This window comes from Bufo bufo, chromosome 3, assembly GCF_905171765.1.
Source record: "Bufo bufo chromosome 3, aBufBuf1.1, whole genome shotgun sequence".
NCBI lineage: Eukaryota > Metazoa > Chordata > Amphibia > Anura > Bufonidae > Bufo > Bufo bufo.
In genome coordinates, this window is record NC_053391.1 from 544,074,182 (window position 1) to 544,092,157 (window position 17,976).

Consider the following 17,976-nt stretch of genomic DNA (forward strand, 5'->3'; position numbering starts at 1 on the left):
AGGGAGGGAGATCTGTGGATGACACTGTTATGGAGGGGGAAATGGGGATGACACTGTCATGGGGTGGATCTGGGGATGACACATATAGCATAAGATGCTATATACGGTATGTGGCATCCACAGATCCCCCCCATAGCAGTGTCATCCACAGATCCCCCTCTCTATAAAAGTGTCATCCACAGACAGCTGGACTTTTCTTCCCTGTTGCGGTTTTAGGTATTGGGTAAAGTATTGTAGCATTTCTAAGCGTACTTGTGTAAATGTATCATTGTTATAGCTGCCCCCCCTACTTTTGTCCTGGCCCCCAGTGTGCCCCCCCAAAATTTGAAAGCTAGAGACGCCACTGCCCCCCCATAGTGCCACCTGTATTATAATGCCCCCATATTGCTCTGTCCTATATTAAAGCCCCCTCTAGTGCTCTGACCTGTAATAATACCCCCAGTAGTACCCCTGTATTATAATGCCCTCCCTCCTTCACTGTAGTGCTCCGACCTGTATTAATGCTTCCAGTGGTGCCTCGTGTATTATAATGCCCTCCTCCCCCATAGGTGCTCAGGCCAGTACTAATGACCCCAGTACTGCCTTATGTATTATATTGCCCTTTCCCCCCTTTAGTAATCAAGCCTGTATTGATGTCCCCAGTAGTTCCTCATGAATTATAATGCTACCCCCTCCCTCTATAGTGCACATGCCTGTATTAATGCCCCCTACGTCTATCTACTGTCTCATAGGCTTCAGGCCTAGTGACATGAGGCCTATGAGGCTGAATGCAGGGACAGTAGTCAAAGCTCCCATGGCCCGCTGTAAACTGCCATGGGAAACCCTAAGGGAAACCCCTGCTGTAAGGTAAAGACCGAGGCCCCATTTATTAAAAATGGTGTTTCATACACCAGTCTAAAAAAAAAATATTTTTATTACCGTAAATTTATTAACAGGTGTGCACCGCACCTCCTTATCAATTTGATGCTTTTTGGACTTTCCTAAAATAAGAAAATAAAGTCTCAAAACTGAATTTTCACGATATAGTAAAGTATCTTTCATAAATATCCTCAGATACATATTTTTCCTTATTATATTCTTTCTCTTTTATACGTGATGATTTATTTCTGCTTCATCTTCATGGTTCCCAAGAGAGGCGTCTGAGCCCAGACTGATCCATTATGTTTCTCACAGTATCCAGTAATGGATGGAACAGACTATGTTTCATAATTAATGCTTGCTGTCATTAATCTTCATTTGCTTTGGCTTTGTGATCAGCTCCAGGTATTAAAAATCTATCTCTGCATAAATTTAAAGGGACTGTCCTTCAGAACTGCATTTTGTATATACTGGGGCAAAATATGCCATTCTTAGGCCTCATGCACAATGCCATTGTCTGGACGTGGCCATATTGCGGCCAGCAAACAGCGGGTCCGCATTATGCTGGCATCGGCCGTGTGCTCCCCGCATAACGGATGCGGACCCATTCACTTGATCCAAAGCTGCGGTGCGGAACGGAGGCACGGAACCCCACGGAAGCACTATGGAGTGCTTCCATGGGGGTTTCTGTCCGTGCCTCCGCACTGCAAAAAAAATAGAACATGTTCTATTTTTCTGCGGTGCGGACGGATCACAGACCCATTCAAGTTGTGGTCATCAATGCACGGATAGGCGCCGTTTTCATGAGGCCTTACACTTACTAGGTCCCCGCTGGTCTCCACTGCCTGGTCCACTCTGGACATACAGGAAATAGCAGGAGAAGCCACAGCAGTGATCCCCTCAGACAGTGATTGGCCAAGCAGGCACTTCCTGTGTGCCCATCTGAGATGGCATCGGAGACCCGCAGGGGATGTGGTAAGAGTCAGAATGACAGTCGCTGGAAGATTGATAAGGTGAATAATACTTCCTTTTCATTTATTTGACACCTTTCTACCCCATATTTAATCTCACTGGATAACCCCTTTAGTTAAAACTTGTTAAGAAATGGGCCTTTCTTTACAGTGTATTTTGCATTTATTAAAGAGCTTGTCCCAAAATTAAATATTAAAGAGAACCTAGTCATGGGCGACACTTTGTGTTTAATTGAGAGAGTCTGACAAAAATAATTTAGTAGATATTACTAATAGAAAAAGAAAAAAAGGTCTCTTTTGGTAGTGTGCTAGTTATGGATATTGTTGACTCTCACGTCTAGAGTTGGCGCATACATCCTCTCTGGCAGCTCCCATCATGCCCAGTGCCACTAATGTCACTTTCCCACAACCCCCATGGCATAGACTAAGGCCTCTTGCACACAAACGTATTTTCTTTCTGTGTCCGTTCCGGTTTTTTTGCGGACCGTATGCGGAACCATTCACTTCAATGGGTCCGCAAAAGAAAAAAAAACGGAAGTCACTGCGTGTGCATTCCGTTTCCATATTTCCATTCCGCAAAAGAAATAGAACATGTCCTATTATTGTCCGCAATACGGAATGCAGAAGGATGTCATCCGTATTTTTTGCGGACGGCAAAATACATACGGTCATGTGCAAGAGGCCTAATGCCGTGAGATCTTCCTGAAAAATATTCTACAGTTTTCCAACCAGCACCTGGATCTGAACACAATTGCATGTATTAAAAAAATTTAGCAAAACCAGTTATTAAATAACATGTATCTGTATAGCGCCACCTGCTGTTTGCTCTTTTTCTTATTTCTTTGTCCTACTCACCGAGAAGGCCGCACATGCTCAGTTTCAGCCTTCTGCTGCCTCCTGAGCTGTGATAGGGAGAGCTATGGCTGTTAGCTCTGCAATGCGATTGGCCAGCGCTACTGCAGAACAAGGGCAGACTCCGCCTACCATAACTTAGTGAGCGGAGATACCGGAGGGCATAGCGGGAGAACGGAGCGGCGCCCGGGGATAATAGTAAGTGCAGTGAGATCCCCGGGCGCCGCTCTACATGTCTGTATAGTTAGTTCACATTGTCATAATGGGTGAAAGGTCCTCTTTAAGGGTAGATGATCTTTTAGTTATCTGAGCAGGCTGTCAGCCATGGAAGAAGTGGCTCAGTAATCCAGGCTTCTTTACATCTGCTATACTGAATGTGCCACCAGTTAAACAGCTTTTTACAATAATACAAGCAATTGTCCATTGTTCCATTGCAGTGATCTGGAAGAATACTGGATCTTGACAAGATTTTTAATTTTTTCAAAAGGTTTGCGCCAGTACCATTTGCAGACTTTTTTTTTTTGTCTTTTTTTCATGAAAAACATTGTTGCCTATGAACCTCATTAGGATACATAGTATAATATGTAACAATCTTTCTATAGTCTTCACTTTATGTTAAGGCCTCAGGCACACCATTGTTTTTCATCAGACCCATTTATTTCTATGAGGCCATGCACACATCTGTATTTTTTGCTTATCCGTGTGGCTGTTGAGCAACTTATAGAACATGTCCGATTCTGGTCCATTTTGTGGACGAGAAGAGACATTTCTATTTATGCGAGTGAGGAAAATGCGGAATGCACATGGACCAAAATACGGATCTATTCGTGTGCATGAGTAATAAAGAGCGTGTGCATAAAATTCACTGTCTCTTCGACGTGTAGGAAGATGGGTTCAGGGAGCCGAGACCACTACTAGTCTCTAAAACAGGGATCAGCAACCTCTGGCACTCCAGCTGTTCTGAAACTACAACTCCCAGAATCCTCCTTTCAACTTCTATCGGAGTTACAAAAATGACTGAGTAAATGTGCATGCTGGGAGTTGTAGTTACACAGCATCTGGAGTGCTGGAGATTGCCGATCCCTGCTTTAGACCATCAGATGCAGTTCTTCTCTTCACTCATCAGATACGCTGTTAGTCCAGAGACTGTATCGGCTCAATCTATTGTTTCCTAAGTGAATCTGAGACTCGGGCTGACAAGACATGGCACAAACAATAGCGTTGTGTCAACCTGTGGGTCACAGGGACTGGACCTTACCGATACAGTCTTCTACTATGTTCCTTTGAGTAGGTTTGGTCATTGAAGCTTAGATCACTGAATATATTTCTACATACTATTGCTATGTAGTTCTTAAAAAACGCTTTTTATCTCTATTTTATTGCATCATCAACCACCAGTAATTGAGGAGAAGGAGCTTTCATGATGTCTACGTGGGCTTCAAGGGTTGATACAGCTTCTTCTGTAAAATACGTGCCTTCAAGGAGATTTCATCCCTGATTTTGGTGAACATGGAAGTTTGGGAAGCTCGCGCTTGGATGTCAGGAGCAGCGCTCGCTGTAATGCGCTGCTGACCACTCATGTTCTGGAGGAAGAAGAAAAATGTGCTCATTCCTTTTTGACAATTGTGTTTTTTCTGTTTACTTTCCAGACAAGTATCAAAGAAGGATTATTACTGAAGCAAACCAGTTCATTTCAGAGATGGAAAAAACGCTATTTTAAGCTCCGGGGCAGAACCCTTTACTATGCCAAGGATTCAAAGGTAAGAGAATCGACATTGAGTATTTTTTCCAATAAGCAGTGTTTATGTAGTGAGGACTTGGCTCTAAAAAGCAGTGGGATTATATAGCCATTTGTCAGCCCCTTTGTAGAAGCATATTCATTTTTATTGCCTAGTTAAAAATCTAGTAAAATCTAAAGGTATAAAGCATGGAGCTTGTCTAATCCTGCAAGAATTGCTTTCTAAAGTGACACAGCCACATACTGTACTTAGTATTAATTGGGTTTCCAAGGATTATTTTTTATTTTATTTCTGTAAACTTCTCGGGATCTGTCAAAATAAGCAAACTTACACATATCTTGCAGGACCCCTCCAATCCTGCAGTGCCACTTCCTATTCCTTGGGCTGCAGCCAGTGATGTATTGTTTTGGCTGCAGCAGTGACATCTTGTACACCGCTGAAGCCAATCACTGGTCTCAGCGATCTGCAGTGTTGAGCCAGTGATTGGCTGTAGAGGTATAGGGGACGTCACCACTGCAGCCCAAATAGTACATCACTGGCTGCAGCCCAGGTAAGAGAATAGAGTGGGGATTCTGGAGCAGGCAGGGGGCGTTGGGAATCAGGCTGCATTAACACGTCCGTGCTGTGTTGCTGACCCGCAAATTGCGGATCCGCAACACACCCGCCCGGCACCCGTATAGAAATGCCTATTCTTGTCTGCAGCTGCGGACAAGAATAGGACATGCTCTATCTTTTTGCGGAGCTGCGGACCCAAAGATCGGGGCCGCCCTCCGCAAATGCGGATGCAGACAGCACACTGTGTGCTGTCTGCATCCATTCCGTCCCCATAGAGAATGAATGGGTCCGTACCCGTTCCGCAATTTTGCGGACCCATTTTGCGGACGTGTGAATGGAGCCTAAAGTGTAAGTTTACTTGTTATTTGACACACCCCTAGCAGTTTACAAAAATAAAAGAATACCATGGAAAACTCCTTAATAAGTTCAAGACCGGTCCATTTACCCCCCCTTCCTGGCCAGGTACATTTTCAGTTATTTTTTTCTTTCTTTTTGTGCTTTCATCTTTGAACTATTTTTCCTGTTCAATTATGGATGTAATGTTTGTGCTCTTTTTTGATGATATATGGATATTTATTTTTAGGTTTTTATTTCAGTACTTTTAAATTTTTATTTTTTATTTAAAAAGGAAATAGTCAGTTTTTTTTTTACATTTCTAGAATTTTTTAATAGTACAACATGCAACTACTTTTTAAAAATATTGTCGCTTTTTTATAATCGTAGTGTTGATATAAGGCCTAGTTTATACTCTAGTTATTTGGTTAGTTATTTCCATCACTTATTATGAACCAAAACCAGGTGCGGGTCAAAAACACAGAACAGGTGCAGATCTTTCCATTACACCTTATCTCTGTGTAGCTTCACTACTGTTTTTTAGCTCACAATAAATGGGTTATGTTTGCCCTGGCCGGGACTAGAAGCCTTATTGTAATAGTTTTTGTTTAGTTATTTTGTCTTTATTTTACAAATTGGGCCTTCCATAAGTTCATACACTACCTTTGGGGGACATTTAACATTACATTTTTTATTGCTAATTTATCCTATAATTGGGGCTGACATAATACCCCCCCCCCCTCTACAGGTGAAAATAATACCCCCAGAGAGGTTGTGCAAGGCTGTACAACCTCATGGCAGAGCTGATCTTGGTCTGCAAAGACCCAGCAGCTCCATGCAGTTACCTGACCCCCGGCATGATCACTAGGAACATTAAAGAAAGCGGCATTGTGTATATAGCGATGAGGAAGGCAGGGATCCCTTATCTATGGGGAACCCTTCTGTTAGTGACAGCGGGGTCCCCACACGATGAGCATGCACCTGCAAACATGGACATTCAGAAACACACTTGCGGGGATAAGTGCCGACTGCCCTGACATATACGTATAGTCAACCAGCAAATGGTTAATGCAGTATTTCACACCGTATACCTCCAACAGAAAGCTTCAACATATGTCACACTCTTTAGGTCTATAGTGGCATATGTCACGCCCCCCAATAATATATATTTATTTTGCTATTTATTTATATACTCCATATCCCTTTTTTTTTATACTGGATGCAGTTGCATTGAAAAGTGTAGTCAATTGTGTTATTCTGTACAGCAAAGAAAAAAGTATACAAATGCAGTAGAAGCTAAAAGTACATATCCTGAATGTGTTTCCATAGCCTAATATGAACAAAGCCTAAACGTTATCTATATATCAATTTATATTATATCATATATACGAAACACAGATTGGAACACGCGTATAATATCGTGATCGTAAGCAGGTGAAAGAGCATGTTCACCTTTGTAAACTATTTGAAGAAATTTGGGACCCTATGCAGTCCACATATGCATCACCAACCTGGGTGTCCTTTCCAATCAGATGATCTGGCTTCTGGGTAAACTTTTTTTAAATTTATTTATTTAGTGCTTTTTTTCCACGCTTTATATTCCTTTTAGAAAATAGGGTGCAATTTGGTGTTCAATTTGGAATACTTACTGGGGTAACTATTTAGGGTTCTGTGGGATGCCTAAATAGCAGTCTCATAGCCTGACCCTTAAAGAGGTTGTTCCACGAAAAATATTCAACAGGTTTCAAACCAGCACCTGGATCTGAATACTTTTGTAACTGCAAGCAATTACAAATTTAGCATAGCAACTGAGTTATTCAATAAAATGTATCTGTATAGCGCCACCTGCAGTTTGTTCTTTTTATTATTCCTTTGTCCGGCTCACTGAGAAGGCTGCACATGCTCAGTTTCATCCGTCAGCTGCTTCCTGAGCTGTGATAGTGAGAGTTGAGACACGCCCCCTGAGCTGTGATAGGGAGAGCTGAGACACGCCCCCTGAGCTGTGATAGGGAGAGCTGAGACACGCCCCCTGAGCTGCAGCAGGAAAGACACTATAAATCTAGCAGAGCAATACATGGGGAGATCTCTGGATCCATGTGAGGTACAGGACTGGTTCTAGCTTTGTTAGAAAGAAATTACTGTATACTATATGATCTCGGATTTTCATTTTTTAATTAGTCATTGGATAATCCCTTTAATGGAGCAAAGTACCAGACGTTAGAAGCGGTGAAGGAAATCTGGGTATAGCACAGACACACTGAAACTTTGTATACTTGGAAAATAAACAGAGAAGTCGGTTAAAATAACTTTGTGACGTGGTGATTTCCTTTATGCTGAGTCCACGGTGCCACAGTTTGATAGGACTTAACCTCTAGAAGGCTGTGGACAGGAATACGCTCTGAGCATTCCAGTTCAGATTCGGCTCTGGGAGGCTCGGAGAAGCCACACATTTTTCAGGATTTCTTATTTTAGTATCTTTTTGTGCAACTCCTATGGGAAATGTTATTTTGGCAGCACAATTGCAGATTACCACACACAGTACAGGGACATAGTGTTTTTTTTATTTGAGGCAGAAAGCCGCACTATTTTTATTCTCTCTGCTGACGTCAAAGAGCACTGTAGAGCTGGATTTCAGTTTCACGGTTTTTCAGCATTAAACCAAATAAGGCAGTTAACAGGGTGTCTATACAGTGGGTCTAATCCCTAAAAATGTAAATGATGTGCTCCACAATCATGCCTTTCAGGACCACGTCTTATGACCTTACAGCTTTACTTCTGTGGAGGTTAATTTGGTTTTAGAAACGCTCGCTTAATGTTGTTAGGTGCTTTAATGCTGAAAACTCGGGTGCCAGACCATGATGATCACTTGGATATTAATTACCTATCCTGGGAAAAGGAAGCTTGGAGTGACCGGTTACCATTCCTGACATGCCTGTGCTGCTAAATGCTTTCATTCCCCATGAAATAACAATTCTGAACCATCTGATCTTAGCCTTTCCTCAATTATTCCTCCTTGCAATTTAGGAGTGTTACCATACTCCTTGTTGAAGAGGTTTATCCCTACTCCATTTGATTCTGTCAGCACTGATTGGACAGTATAAGGGACACACCCACAACTGTTAACACCTAGTTGTCAATTTATGTTTCTAGGAGTAATAAAAATAGGAACCTCACAGCATAGATTTCTAAAAAGAGCTGCTCCAGAATTGTTCTTGTTTGGAGAATACAGTTATTTACTAAAATGGACATGTCGGGAGAGCTGAGAGGTCCTACTTAATTGGTGGTATCATTTCAGATTTTAACGTCTTCCCTTTGACCCGGTCCATCCCCTGAAGGGAGAACATTTTATATCTGTTCCAGAAACTCTACATAATTTATTAATGGTAGGATTAGACTTTTATTGCTTCGGTTAACTTACAATTAATTTTGTCCAAAAAGTATGGATTCAATTATAAGATTGCATATGAGAACATGTCATAAGACTACTTTATGCTGCTCCTCTGTTGGCTTTAAAGGGAACCTGTCACCGGGATTTTGTGTACAGAGCTGAGGACATGGGTTGCTAGATGGCCGCTAGCACATCCGCAATACCCAGTCCAAAAACAAACCCCAAAAAACTATGACTGAATTGCGTTTGTTTTTTTTTTCCCTACAAAGAATATTTTTCTCGCGTTCCTCATACAAAACATGGTAAATTAAATGGTGCCATTAAAAAAAAATACAACAGGGCGATGTGAACAGAAAAGTAAAAAGGTATGAGTCTTGAAGCGGAAGAAAAAAAATACGAAAAAATGAAAACGGTCCTGATCCTGAAGCGGTTAAAGGGAACCTGTCACCGGGATTTGATGTATAGAGCTGAGGACATGGGTTTGCTAGATGGTCGCTAGCGCATCCGCAATACCCAGTCCCCATAGCTCTGTGTGCTTTTATTGTGGAAAAAAAACAATTTTGATCCATATGCAAATTACCCCGAGATGTGTCCTGTACGTGAGATGAGTCCAGCGTTAAGGAGCCCATCTCCTCCTTGCTCCCCGACGTCAGACAGCCAGAGCGACGTAATCTCGCGATGCGCGAGCGAGCACATGCGCTGTTCCTTTCCTGAGGCTGATGCCAGCACAGGGAAGGAACACTATGAGGACACTGCGCATCCGCTAGCTCGGGGTAATTTGCATATGGATCAAATAGTTTTTTTTCCACAATAAAAGCACACAGAGCTATGGGGACTGGGTATTGCGGATGTGCTAGCAGCCATCTAGCAAACCCATGTCCTCAGCTCTATACATCAAATCCCGGTGACAGGTTCCCTTTAACCGCTTTAGGATCAGGACAGTTTTCATTTTTTCATTTTTTTTTTCTTCCCCTTCAAGACTCATACCTCATCGCCCTGTTGTATTTTTTTTAATGGCACCATTTAATTTACCATGTTTTGTATGAGGAACGCAAGAAAAATATTCTTTGTAGGGAAAAAAAACAAACGCAATTCAGTCATTGTTTTTTGGGGTTTGTTTTTGTGGTGTTCATTGTGCACAATTACAGTGATGCCAGATTTATATCATTTGTATGTATTTTTTTTTAAATCACTTTTTTCCCAGTACGCACCCTGAACGAGTTCATGAAATGTAATGTGAACAGAGCCTTATACTTCATGGATGGATGGCTTTAGCATTGGAAGCATTCCCAGCACATTCCCTGAACGCGTTCAGAAAACATAGTGTGCACAGAGCCTTATACATCACGTAAGCCCAGTCTAAAAAGAAGCTAAAGCATGTGATGAATTCCTAATTCTGCAGTCGTGTAAATGGACCCAAAGGGTCAACCAAACACGTCTGTAACGTGCTTTGCGGATACACGGATCCGCAAAACACGGACAGCGGCAATGTGCGTTCTGCATTTTGCGGACCGCACATCGCCGACACTAAAAGAATATGCCTATTCTTGTCCGCAATTGCGGACAAGATTAGGACATGTTCTAATTTTTTTCGGGAGCGGAAATGCGGACCAGGAAGTGCGGGTCCACATTTCCGGCCCCATAGAAATGAATGGGTCCGCAATTCCGTAACGGCAAAATGCGGAACGAAATTGCGGACGTGTGAATGGATCCTTACAATATGACCCTTTTTGGTAGCCATTAGAGCATGTACATGGCCACGTGCCGTTGTTTTTCACCCTAGCGCACATGACGGATAAAAAAACGGGGAAAAGCACATGAATGTTTTCACGTTCTACTGGCTTGTGATGTGCGAATTTTGGACGTACCTTGTGCGGTTTGGGTTTGTATTAAAATCCTTAACATACGATGTGTTGTTGAGCGCTGCTGGTTCACACGTACGCATCCATGATATCTGTGCAGTGTAGCACATTAATGATGCGTGACCGCCATCGTGAGGAGGCGTAACGAGAGAATCCGTCACAACACAGCACGCCGTGAGACGAGCTGTTCCCTACAACCCTGCATCAGGGCCACATTGAATGGTAGACATTGGGGGAGGTATGTGACGAGGGGAAATCAGTCCAATTACAATGTCATTTCTCCTAGGACCTTTGAAAATTAGGTAGATTCTTTCTCTGACGTTTTTAAGTGTTTTTTTTGTGATGGTTCGGTAGATTTAGACAGCGGCACTTTTTTTTTTTTTTTTAAACCGAAGCATTCTCTGGCTATGACTTTTTTTTATTTTTTTCCTGGAGTTTTTCTCATAGTTCTTCTATTCCTATAGAGAAGCCTATGTGATAAATGCTTGTAACAAAATGACAGAAAATAAAAAATTGCATAAACCAAAAAAACTGTGGCACTAGTTTTGCTAAATCCCCCCTTATTTTTCAGTGTATTCAGCGTGAGAAAGCCCTGCATGCTGAAGCACTGCTTACTGTTCCAAATTAAGCAGGTCATGCTGAATGTGGCAGTGCCTTGGGTGGATTTAGGTGGAGCCCGATCCCCAAAACGGCGCAGAGTAACCTGGTGCACATGCTACACACGTCCTTGATGACATGCATGCAGATGTCCGTGAAGCATCAGTGCTTGGTCCATGTGTTTTGTTTTTGACCCTCTCTGTGTCATCCATATTCCACATGCACTGCTAGGCTGAAGGGATTTCCAAATCATCTCCTAGCAGTGGTCATCCGTGATGCCAACTCTGTCCTGTCAGTGGTTTTCATGGACCCATATACTTCAATGGGCGTGTTTGGTGACCTCTGCAGCAAATCGCAGGCCTCACCACCGAGTGTGTACGGGGTGTCACCACTGCAGTCAGGAACAAGACTTCATGGCTGCAGCGGCAAGGGGCATAGGGGCTGAGGCCCGGAGAGTGAGTACAACTTCTCTTATTCTTTTAACACCTTCCCTGCATTTTAACATTTCTTTTAAGCTGTGACAACCCCTTTAAGGGACTGAACAGTCATGCCTAGTATGTTCTCAGCCAGTGTAAACTGGTGGCGTCATTATTGTTTCTCTCTCTCGTCTCGACATTGTGATGTAAAGGTGGCATTCATGACTGTTACCATGCTTGTAAACCTGATATGCTCTATTTTTTGTCTTTCTGTAGTCTCTTATATTTGACGAGGTTGACCTGTCGGACGCCAGTGTAGCAGAATCAAGTACAAAGAATGTCAACAACAGCTTCACGGTAAGACGTAGAAATATGTGGCACTGAAATCTGAAAATCCATGGGGTCATTTATCAAACTGGTGTGAAGTAGAACTGGCTGAGTTGCTCATGACAACCAATCAGATTCCATAGGAGCTGTGAAAAATGAAAGGTGGAATCTGATTGGTTGCTATGGGCAACTAAGCCAGTTCTACTTTACACCAGTTTGATAAATGACCCCACAAGTGTTGTGTTTGTGAGGGGAAAAAATGCCATTCATCATATCGCCTGTCACGTGTTTTAATGCTGTATGTTTTCAGATTGATTTTGCGAGTATCCCGTAATATCTCCGTCAGTCCCATGGACTTTGATTGGAATGGCAGGGCGCATGCTCCGCCGCCTCTCTATTCAAACCCCCCACTGCAAGTCCACAGTGAGGACGAGCGGAGACTTGGGACCTGTTCTAGTAATCGGTGGAAGGGGGGGGGGGGGTCTCGCTGGTAGAGCCTTTAGTGATCTTAATTTCGGCACCTATACTGTGGATAGGGAATAGGGGTTGAAGAGGACCTGTCACCACAAAATGCAGTGCAGTCTGCAGGCAGCATGTTATAGAGCAGGAGGAGCTGAGCAGATTGATATATAGGTTTATGGGAAAAGATTCAGTAAAACTTGTAATTTATACACTTAAATCTATTTGTGACTTCATTGTACACGGGGGAGGTGTTACTAGTGACTGATAGCATTCTCTATGTAAGTGTGTATACTGAGATAGCTCTCTGTCACTGATGGCTTAAGTATAGAAAGAGCAGAGATTTAAATGAATAAATGACAATTTTTATTGACTCTTTTCCCACAAAACTATACATCAGTCTGCTCAGCTCCTCCTGCTCCATAACGTGCTGCCTGCAGATTGCATTGTGTTTTGTGGTGACAGGTCCTCTTTAACCACCTCCGGACCGCCTAACGCAGGATCGCGTTCCGGAGGTGGCAGCCCTGCGCACAGTCACGCATATACGCGTCATCTCGCGAGACGCGAGACTTCCTGTGAACGCGCGCACACAGGCGCGCGCGCTCACAGGAACGGAAGGTAAGAGAGTTGATCTCCAGCCTGCCAGCGGCGATCGTTCGCTGGCAGGCTGGAGATGTGTTTTTTTTAACCCCTAACAGGTATATTAGACGCTGTTTTGATAACAGCGTCTAATATACCTGCTACCTGGTCCTCTGGTGGTCCCCTTTGTTTGGATCGACCACCAGAGGACACAGGTAGCTCAGTAAAGTAGCACCAAGCACCACTACACTACACTACCCCCCCCCCCCGTCACTTATTAACCCCTTATTAGCCCCTGATCATCCCTGATCACCCCATATAGACTCCCTGTCATTGATTACCCCCCTGTCATTGATCAACCCCCTGTAAAGCTCCATTCAGACGTCCGCATGATTTTTACGGATCCACTGATAGATGGATCGGATCCGCAAAACGCATCCGGACGTCTGAATGAAGCCTTACAGGGGCGTGATCAATGACTGTGGTGATCACCCCATATAGACTCCCTGATCACCCCCCTGTCATTGATTACCCCCCTGTCATTGATTACCCCCCTGTAAAGCTCCATTCAGACGTCCGCATGATTTTTACGGATCCACTGATAGATGGATCGGATCCCCAAAACGCATCCGGACGTCTGAATGAAGCCTTACAGGGGCATGATCAATGACTGTGGTGATCACCCCATATAGACTCCCTGATCACCCCCCTGTAAAGCTCCATTCAGATGTCCGCATGATTTTTACGGATGCACTGATACATGGATCGGATCCGCAAAACGCATCCGGTCGTCTGAATGAAGCCTTACAGGGGCATGATCAATGACTGTGGTGATCACCCCCCTGTCATTGATTACCCCCCTGTAAAGCTCCATTCAGATGTCCGCATGATTTTTACGGATGCACTGATAGATGGATCGGATCCGCAAAACGCATCCGGACGTCTGAATGAAGCCTTACAGGGGCATGATCAATGACTGTGGTGATCACCCCATATAGACTCCCTGATCACCCCCCTGTCATTGATTACCCCCCTGTCATTGATTACCCCCCTGTAAAGCTCCATTCAGACGTCCGCATGATTTTTACGGATGCACTGATAGATGGATCGGATCCGCAAAACGCATCCGGACGTCTGAATGAAGCCTTACAGGGGCGTGATCAATGACTGTGGTGATCACCCCATATAGACTCCCTGATCACCCCCCTGTCATTGATTACCCCCCTGTAAAGCTCCATTCAGACGTCCGCATGATTTTTACGGATGCACTGATAGATGGATCGGATCCGCAAAACGCATCCGGACGTCTGAATGAAGCCTTACAGGGGCATGATCAATGACTGTGGTGATCACCCCATATAGACTCCCTGATCACCCCCCTGTCATTGATTACCCCCCTGTCATTGATTACCCCCCTGTAAAGCTCCATTCAGATGTCCGCATGATTTTTACGGATGCACTGATAGATGGATCGGATCCGCAAAACGCATCCGGACGTCTGAATGAAGCCTTACACGGGCGTGATCAATGACTGTGGTTATCACCCCATATAGACTCCCTGATCACCCCCCTGTCATTGATCACCCCCCTGTCATTGATCAACCCCCCTGTCATTGATCAACCCCCCTGTCATTGATCACCCCCCTGTCATTAATCACCCCCCTGTCATTGATCAACCCCCCTGTCATTGATCAACCCCCCTGTCATTGATCAACCCCCCTGTCATTGATCAACCCCCCTGTCATTGATCAACCCCCCTGTCATTGATCAACCCCCCTGTCATTGATCAACCCCCCTGTCATTGATCAACCCCCCTGTCATTGATCAACCCCCCTGTCATTGATCACCCCCCTGTCATTGATCACCCCCCTGTCATTGATCACCCCTCTGTAAGGCTCCATTCAGATATTTTTTTGGCCCAAGTTAGCGGAATTTTTTTTTTTTTTTCTTACAAAGTCTCATATTCCACTAACTTGTGTCAAAAAATAAAATCTCACATGAACTCACCATACCCCTCACGGAATCCAAATGCGTAAAATTTTTTAGACATTTATATTCCAGACTTCTTCTCACGCTTTAGGGCCCCTAGAATGCCAGGGCAGTATAAATACCCCACATGTGACCCCATTTCGGAAAGAAGACACCCCCAGGTATTCCGTGAGGGGCATATTGAGTCCATGAAAGATTGAAATTTTTGTCCCAAGTTAGCGGAACGGGAGACTTTGTGAGAAAAAAATTAAAAATATCAATTTCCGCTAACTTGTGCCAAAAAAAAAAAATTTCTATGAACTCGCCATGCCCCTCATTGAATACCTTGGGGTGTCTTCTTTCTAAAATGGGGTCACATGTGGGGTATTTATACTGCCCTGGCATTCTAGGGGCCCCAAAGCGTGAGAAGAAGTCTGGTATCCAAATGTCTAAAAATGCCCTCCTAAAAGGAATTTGGGCACCTTTGCGCATCTAGGCTGCAAAAAAGTGTCACACATCTGGTATCGCCGTACTCAGGAGAAGTTGGGGAATGTGTTTTGGGGTGTCATTTTACATATACCCATGCTGGGTGAGAGAAATATCTTGGTCAAATGCCAACTTTGTATAAAAAAATGGGAAAAGTTGTCTTTTGCCAAGATATTTCTCTCACCCAGCATGGGTATATGTAAAATGACACCCCAAAACACATTCCCCAACTTCTCCTGAATACGGCGATACCACATGTGTGACACTTTTTTGCAGCCTAGGTGGGCAAAGGGGCCCATATTCCAAAGAGCACCTTTAGGATTTCACAGGTCATTTACCTACTTACCACACATTAGGGCCCCTGGAAAATGCCAGGGCAGTATAACTACCCCACAAGTGACCCCATTTTGGAAAGAAGACACCCCAAGGTATTCCGTGAGGGGCATGGCGAGTTCCTAGAATTTTTTATTTTTTGTCACAAGTTAGTGGAAAATGCTTATTTTTTTTTTTATTTTTTTTTTCATACAAAGTCTCATATTCCACTAACTTGTGACAAAAAATAAAAAGTTCCATGAACTCACTATGCCCATCAGCGAATACCTTGGGGTCTCTTCTTTCCAAAATGGGGTCACTTGTGGGGTAGTTATACTGCCCTGGAATTCTAGGGGCCCAAATGTGTGGTAAGGAGTTTGAAATCAAATTCTGTAAAAAATGACCTGTGAAATCCGAAAGGTGCTCTTTGGAATATGGGCCCCTTTGCCCACCTAGGCTGCAAAAAAGTGTCACACATCTGGTATCTCCGTAATCGGGAGAAGTTGGGGAATGTGTTTTGGGGTGTCATTTTACATATACCCATGCTGGGTGAGAGAAATATCTTGGCAAAGGACAACTTTTCCAATTTTTTTATACAAAGTTGGCATTTGACCAAGATATTTATCTCACCCAGCATGGGTATATGTAAAAAGACACCCGAAAAAACATTCCTCAACTTCTCCTGAATACAGAGATACCAGATGTGTGACACTTTTTTGCAGCCTAGGTGGGCAAAGGGGCCCACATTCCAAAGAGCACCTTTCGGATTTCACAGGTCATTTACCTACTTACCACACATTTGGGCCCCTAGAATGCCAGGGCAGTATAACTACCCCACAAGTGACCCCATTTTGGAAAGAAGAGACCCCAAGGTATTCGCTGATGGGCATAGTGAGTTCATGGAAGTTTTTATTTTTTGTCACAAGTTTGTGGAATATGAGACTTTGTATGAAAAAAAAAAAAAAAAAAAAATCATCATTTTCCACTAACTTGTGACAAAAAATAAAAAATTCTAGGAACTCGCCATGCCCCTCACGGAATACCTTGGGGTGTCTTCTTTCCAAAATGGGGTCACTTGTGGGGTAGTTATACTGCCCTGGTATTCTAGGGGCCCAAATGTGTGGTAAGGAGTTTGAAATCAAATTCAGGAAAAAATGAGGAGCGAAATCCGAAAGGTGCTCTTTGGAATATGGGCCCCTTTGCCCACCTAGGCTGCAAAAAAGTGTCACACATCTGGTATCCCCGTACTCAGGAGAAGTTGAGAAATGTGTTTTGGGGTGTCTTTTTACATATACCCATGCTGGGTGAGATAAATATCTTGGTCAAATGACAACTTTGTATAAAAAAAATGGGAAAAGTTGTCTTTTGCCAAGATATTTCTCTCACCCAGCATGGGTATATATAAAATGACACCCCAAAACACATTCCCCACCTTCTCCTGAGTACGGAGATACCAGATGTGTGACACTTTTTTGCAGCCTAGGTGGGCAAAGGGGCCCATATTCCAAAGAGCACCTTTCGGATTTCACAGGTCATTTTTTACAGAATTTGATTTCAAACTCCTTACCACACATTTGGGCCCCTAGAATGCCAGGGCAGTATAACTACCCCACAAGTGACCCCATTTTGGAAAGAAGAGACCCCAAGGTATTCGCTGATGGGCATAGTGAGTTCATAGAACTTTTTATTTTTTGTCACAAGTTAGTGGAATATGAGACTTTGTAAGAAAAAAAAAAAAAAAAAAAAAATCATCATTTTCCGCTAACTTGTGACAAAAATTTAAAAAGTTCTATGAACTCACTATGCCCATCAGCGAATACCTTAGGGTGTGTACTTTCAGAAATGGGGTCATTTGTGGGGTGTTTGTACTGTCTGGGCATTGTAGAACCTCAGGAAACATGACAGGTGCTCAGAAAGTCAGAGCTGCTTCAAAAAGCGGAAATTCACATTTTTGTACCATAGTTTGTAAACGCTATAACTTTTACCCAAACCATTTTTTTTTTACCCAAACATTTTTTTTTTATCAAAGACATGTAGAACTATAAATTTAGAGCAAAATTTCTATATGGATGTCGTTTTTTTTTGCAAAATTTTACAACTGAAAGTGAAAAATGTCATTTTTTTGCAAAAAAATCGTTAAATTTCGATTAATAACAAAAAAAGTAAAAATGTCAGCAGCAATGAAATACCACCAAATGAAAGCTCTATTAGTGAGAAGAAAAGGAGGTAAAATTCATTTGGGTGGTAAGTTGCATGACCGAGCAATAAACGGTG

General features: G+C 43.2%; 1 protein-coding gene across 5 annotated transcripts in view; it reads left to right on the forward strand.

Annotated features, from left to right (window-relative positions):
* The window catches only part of DGKH (diacylglycerol kinase eta), a 227,219-nt gene that overhangs the window by 101,543 nt on the left and 107,700 nt on the right, over positions 1-17,976 (forward strand). For all 5 annotated transcript variants that reach the window (XM_040425413.1, XM_040425411.1, XM_040425415.1 and 2 more), the window contains 2 exons: positions 4,331-4,441; positions 11,848-11,928. In XM_040425413.1, coding sequence (XP_040281347.1) covers positions 4,331-4,441; positions 11,848-11,928 — 192 coding nt within the window. The remainder of the gene's footprint in view (positions 1-4,330; positions 4,442-11,847; positions 11,929-17,976) is intronic.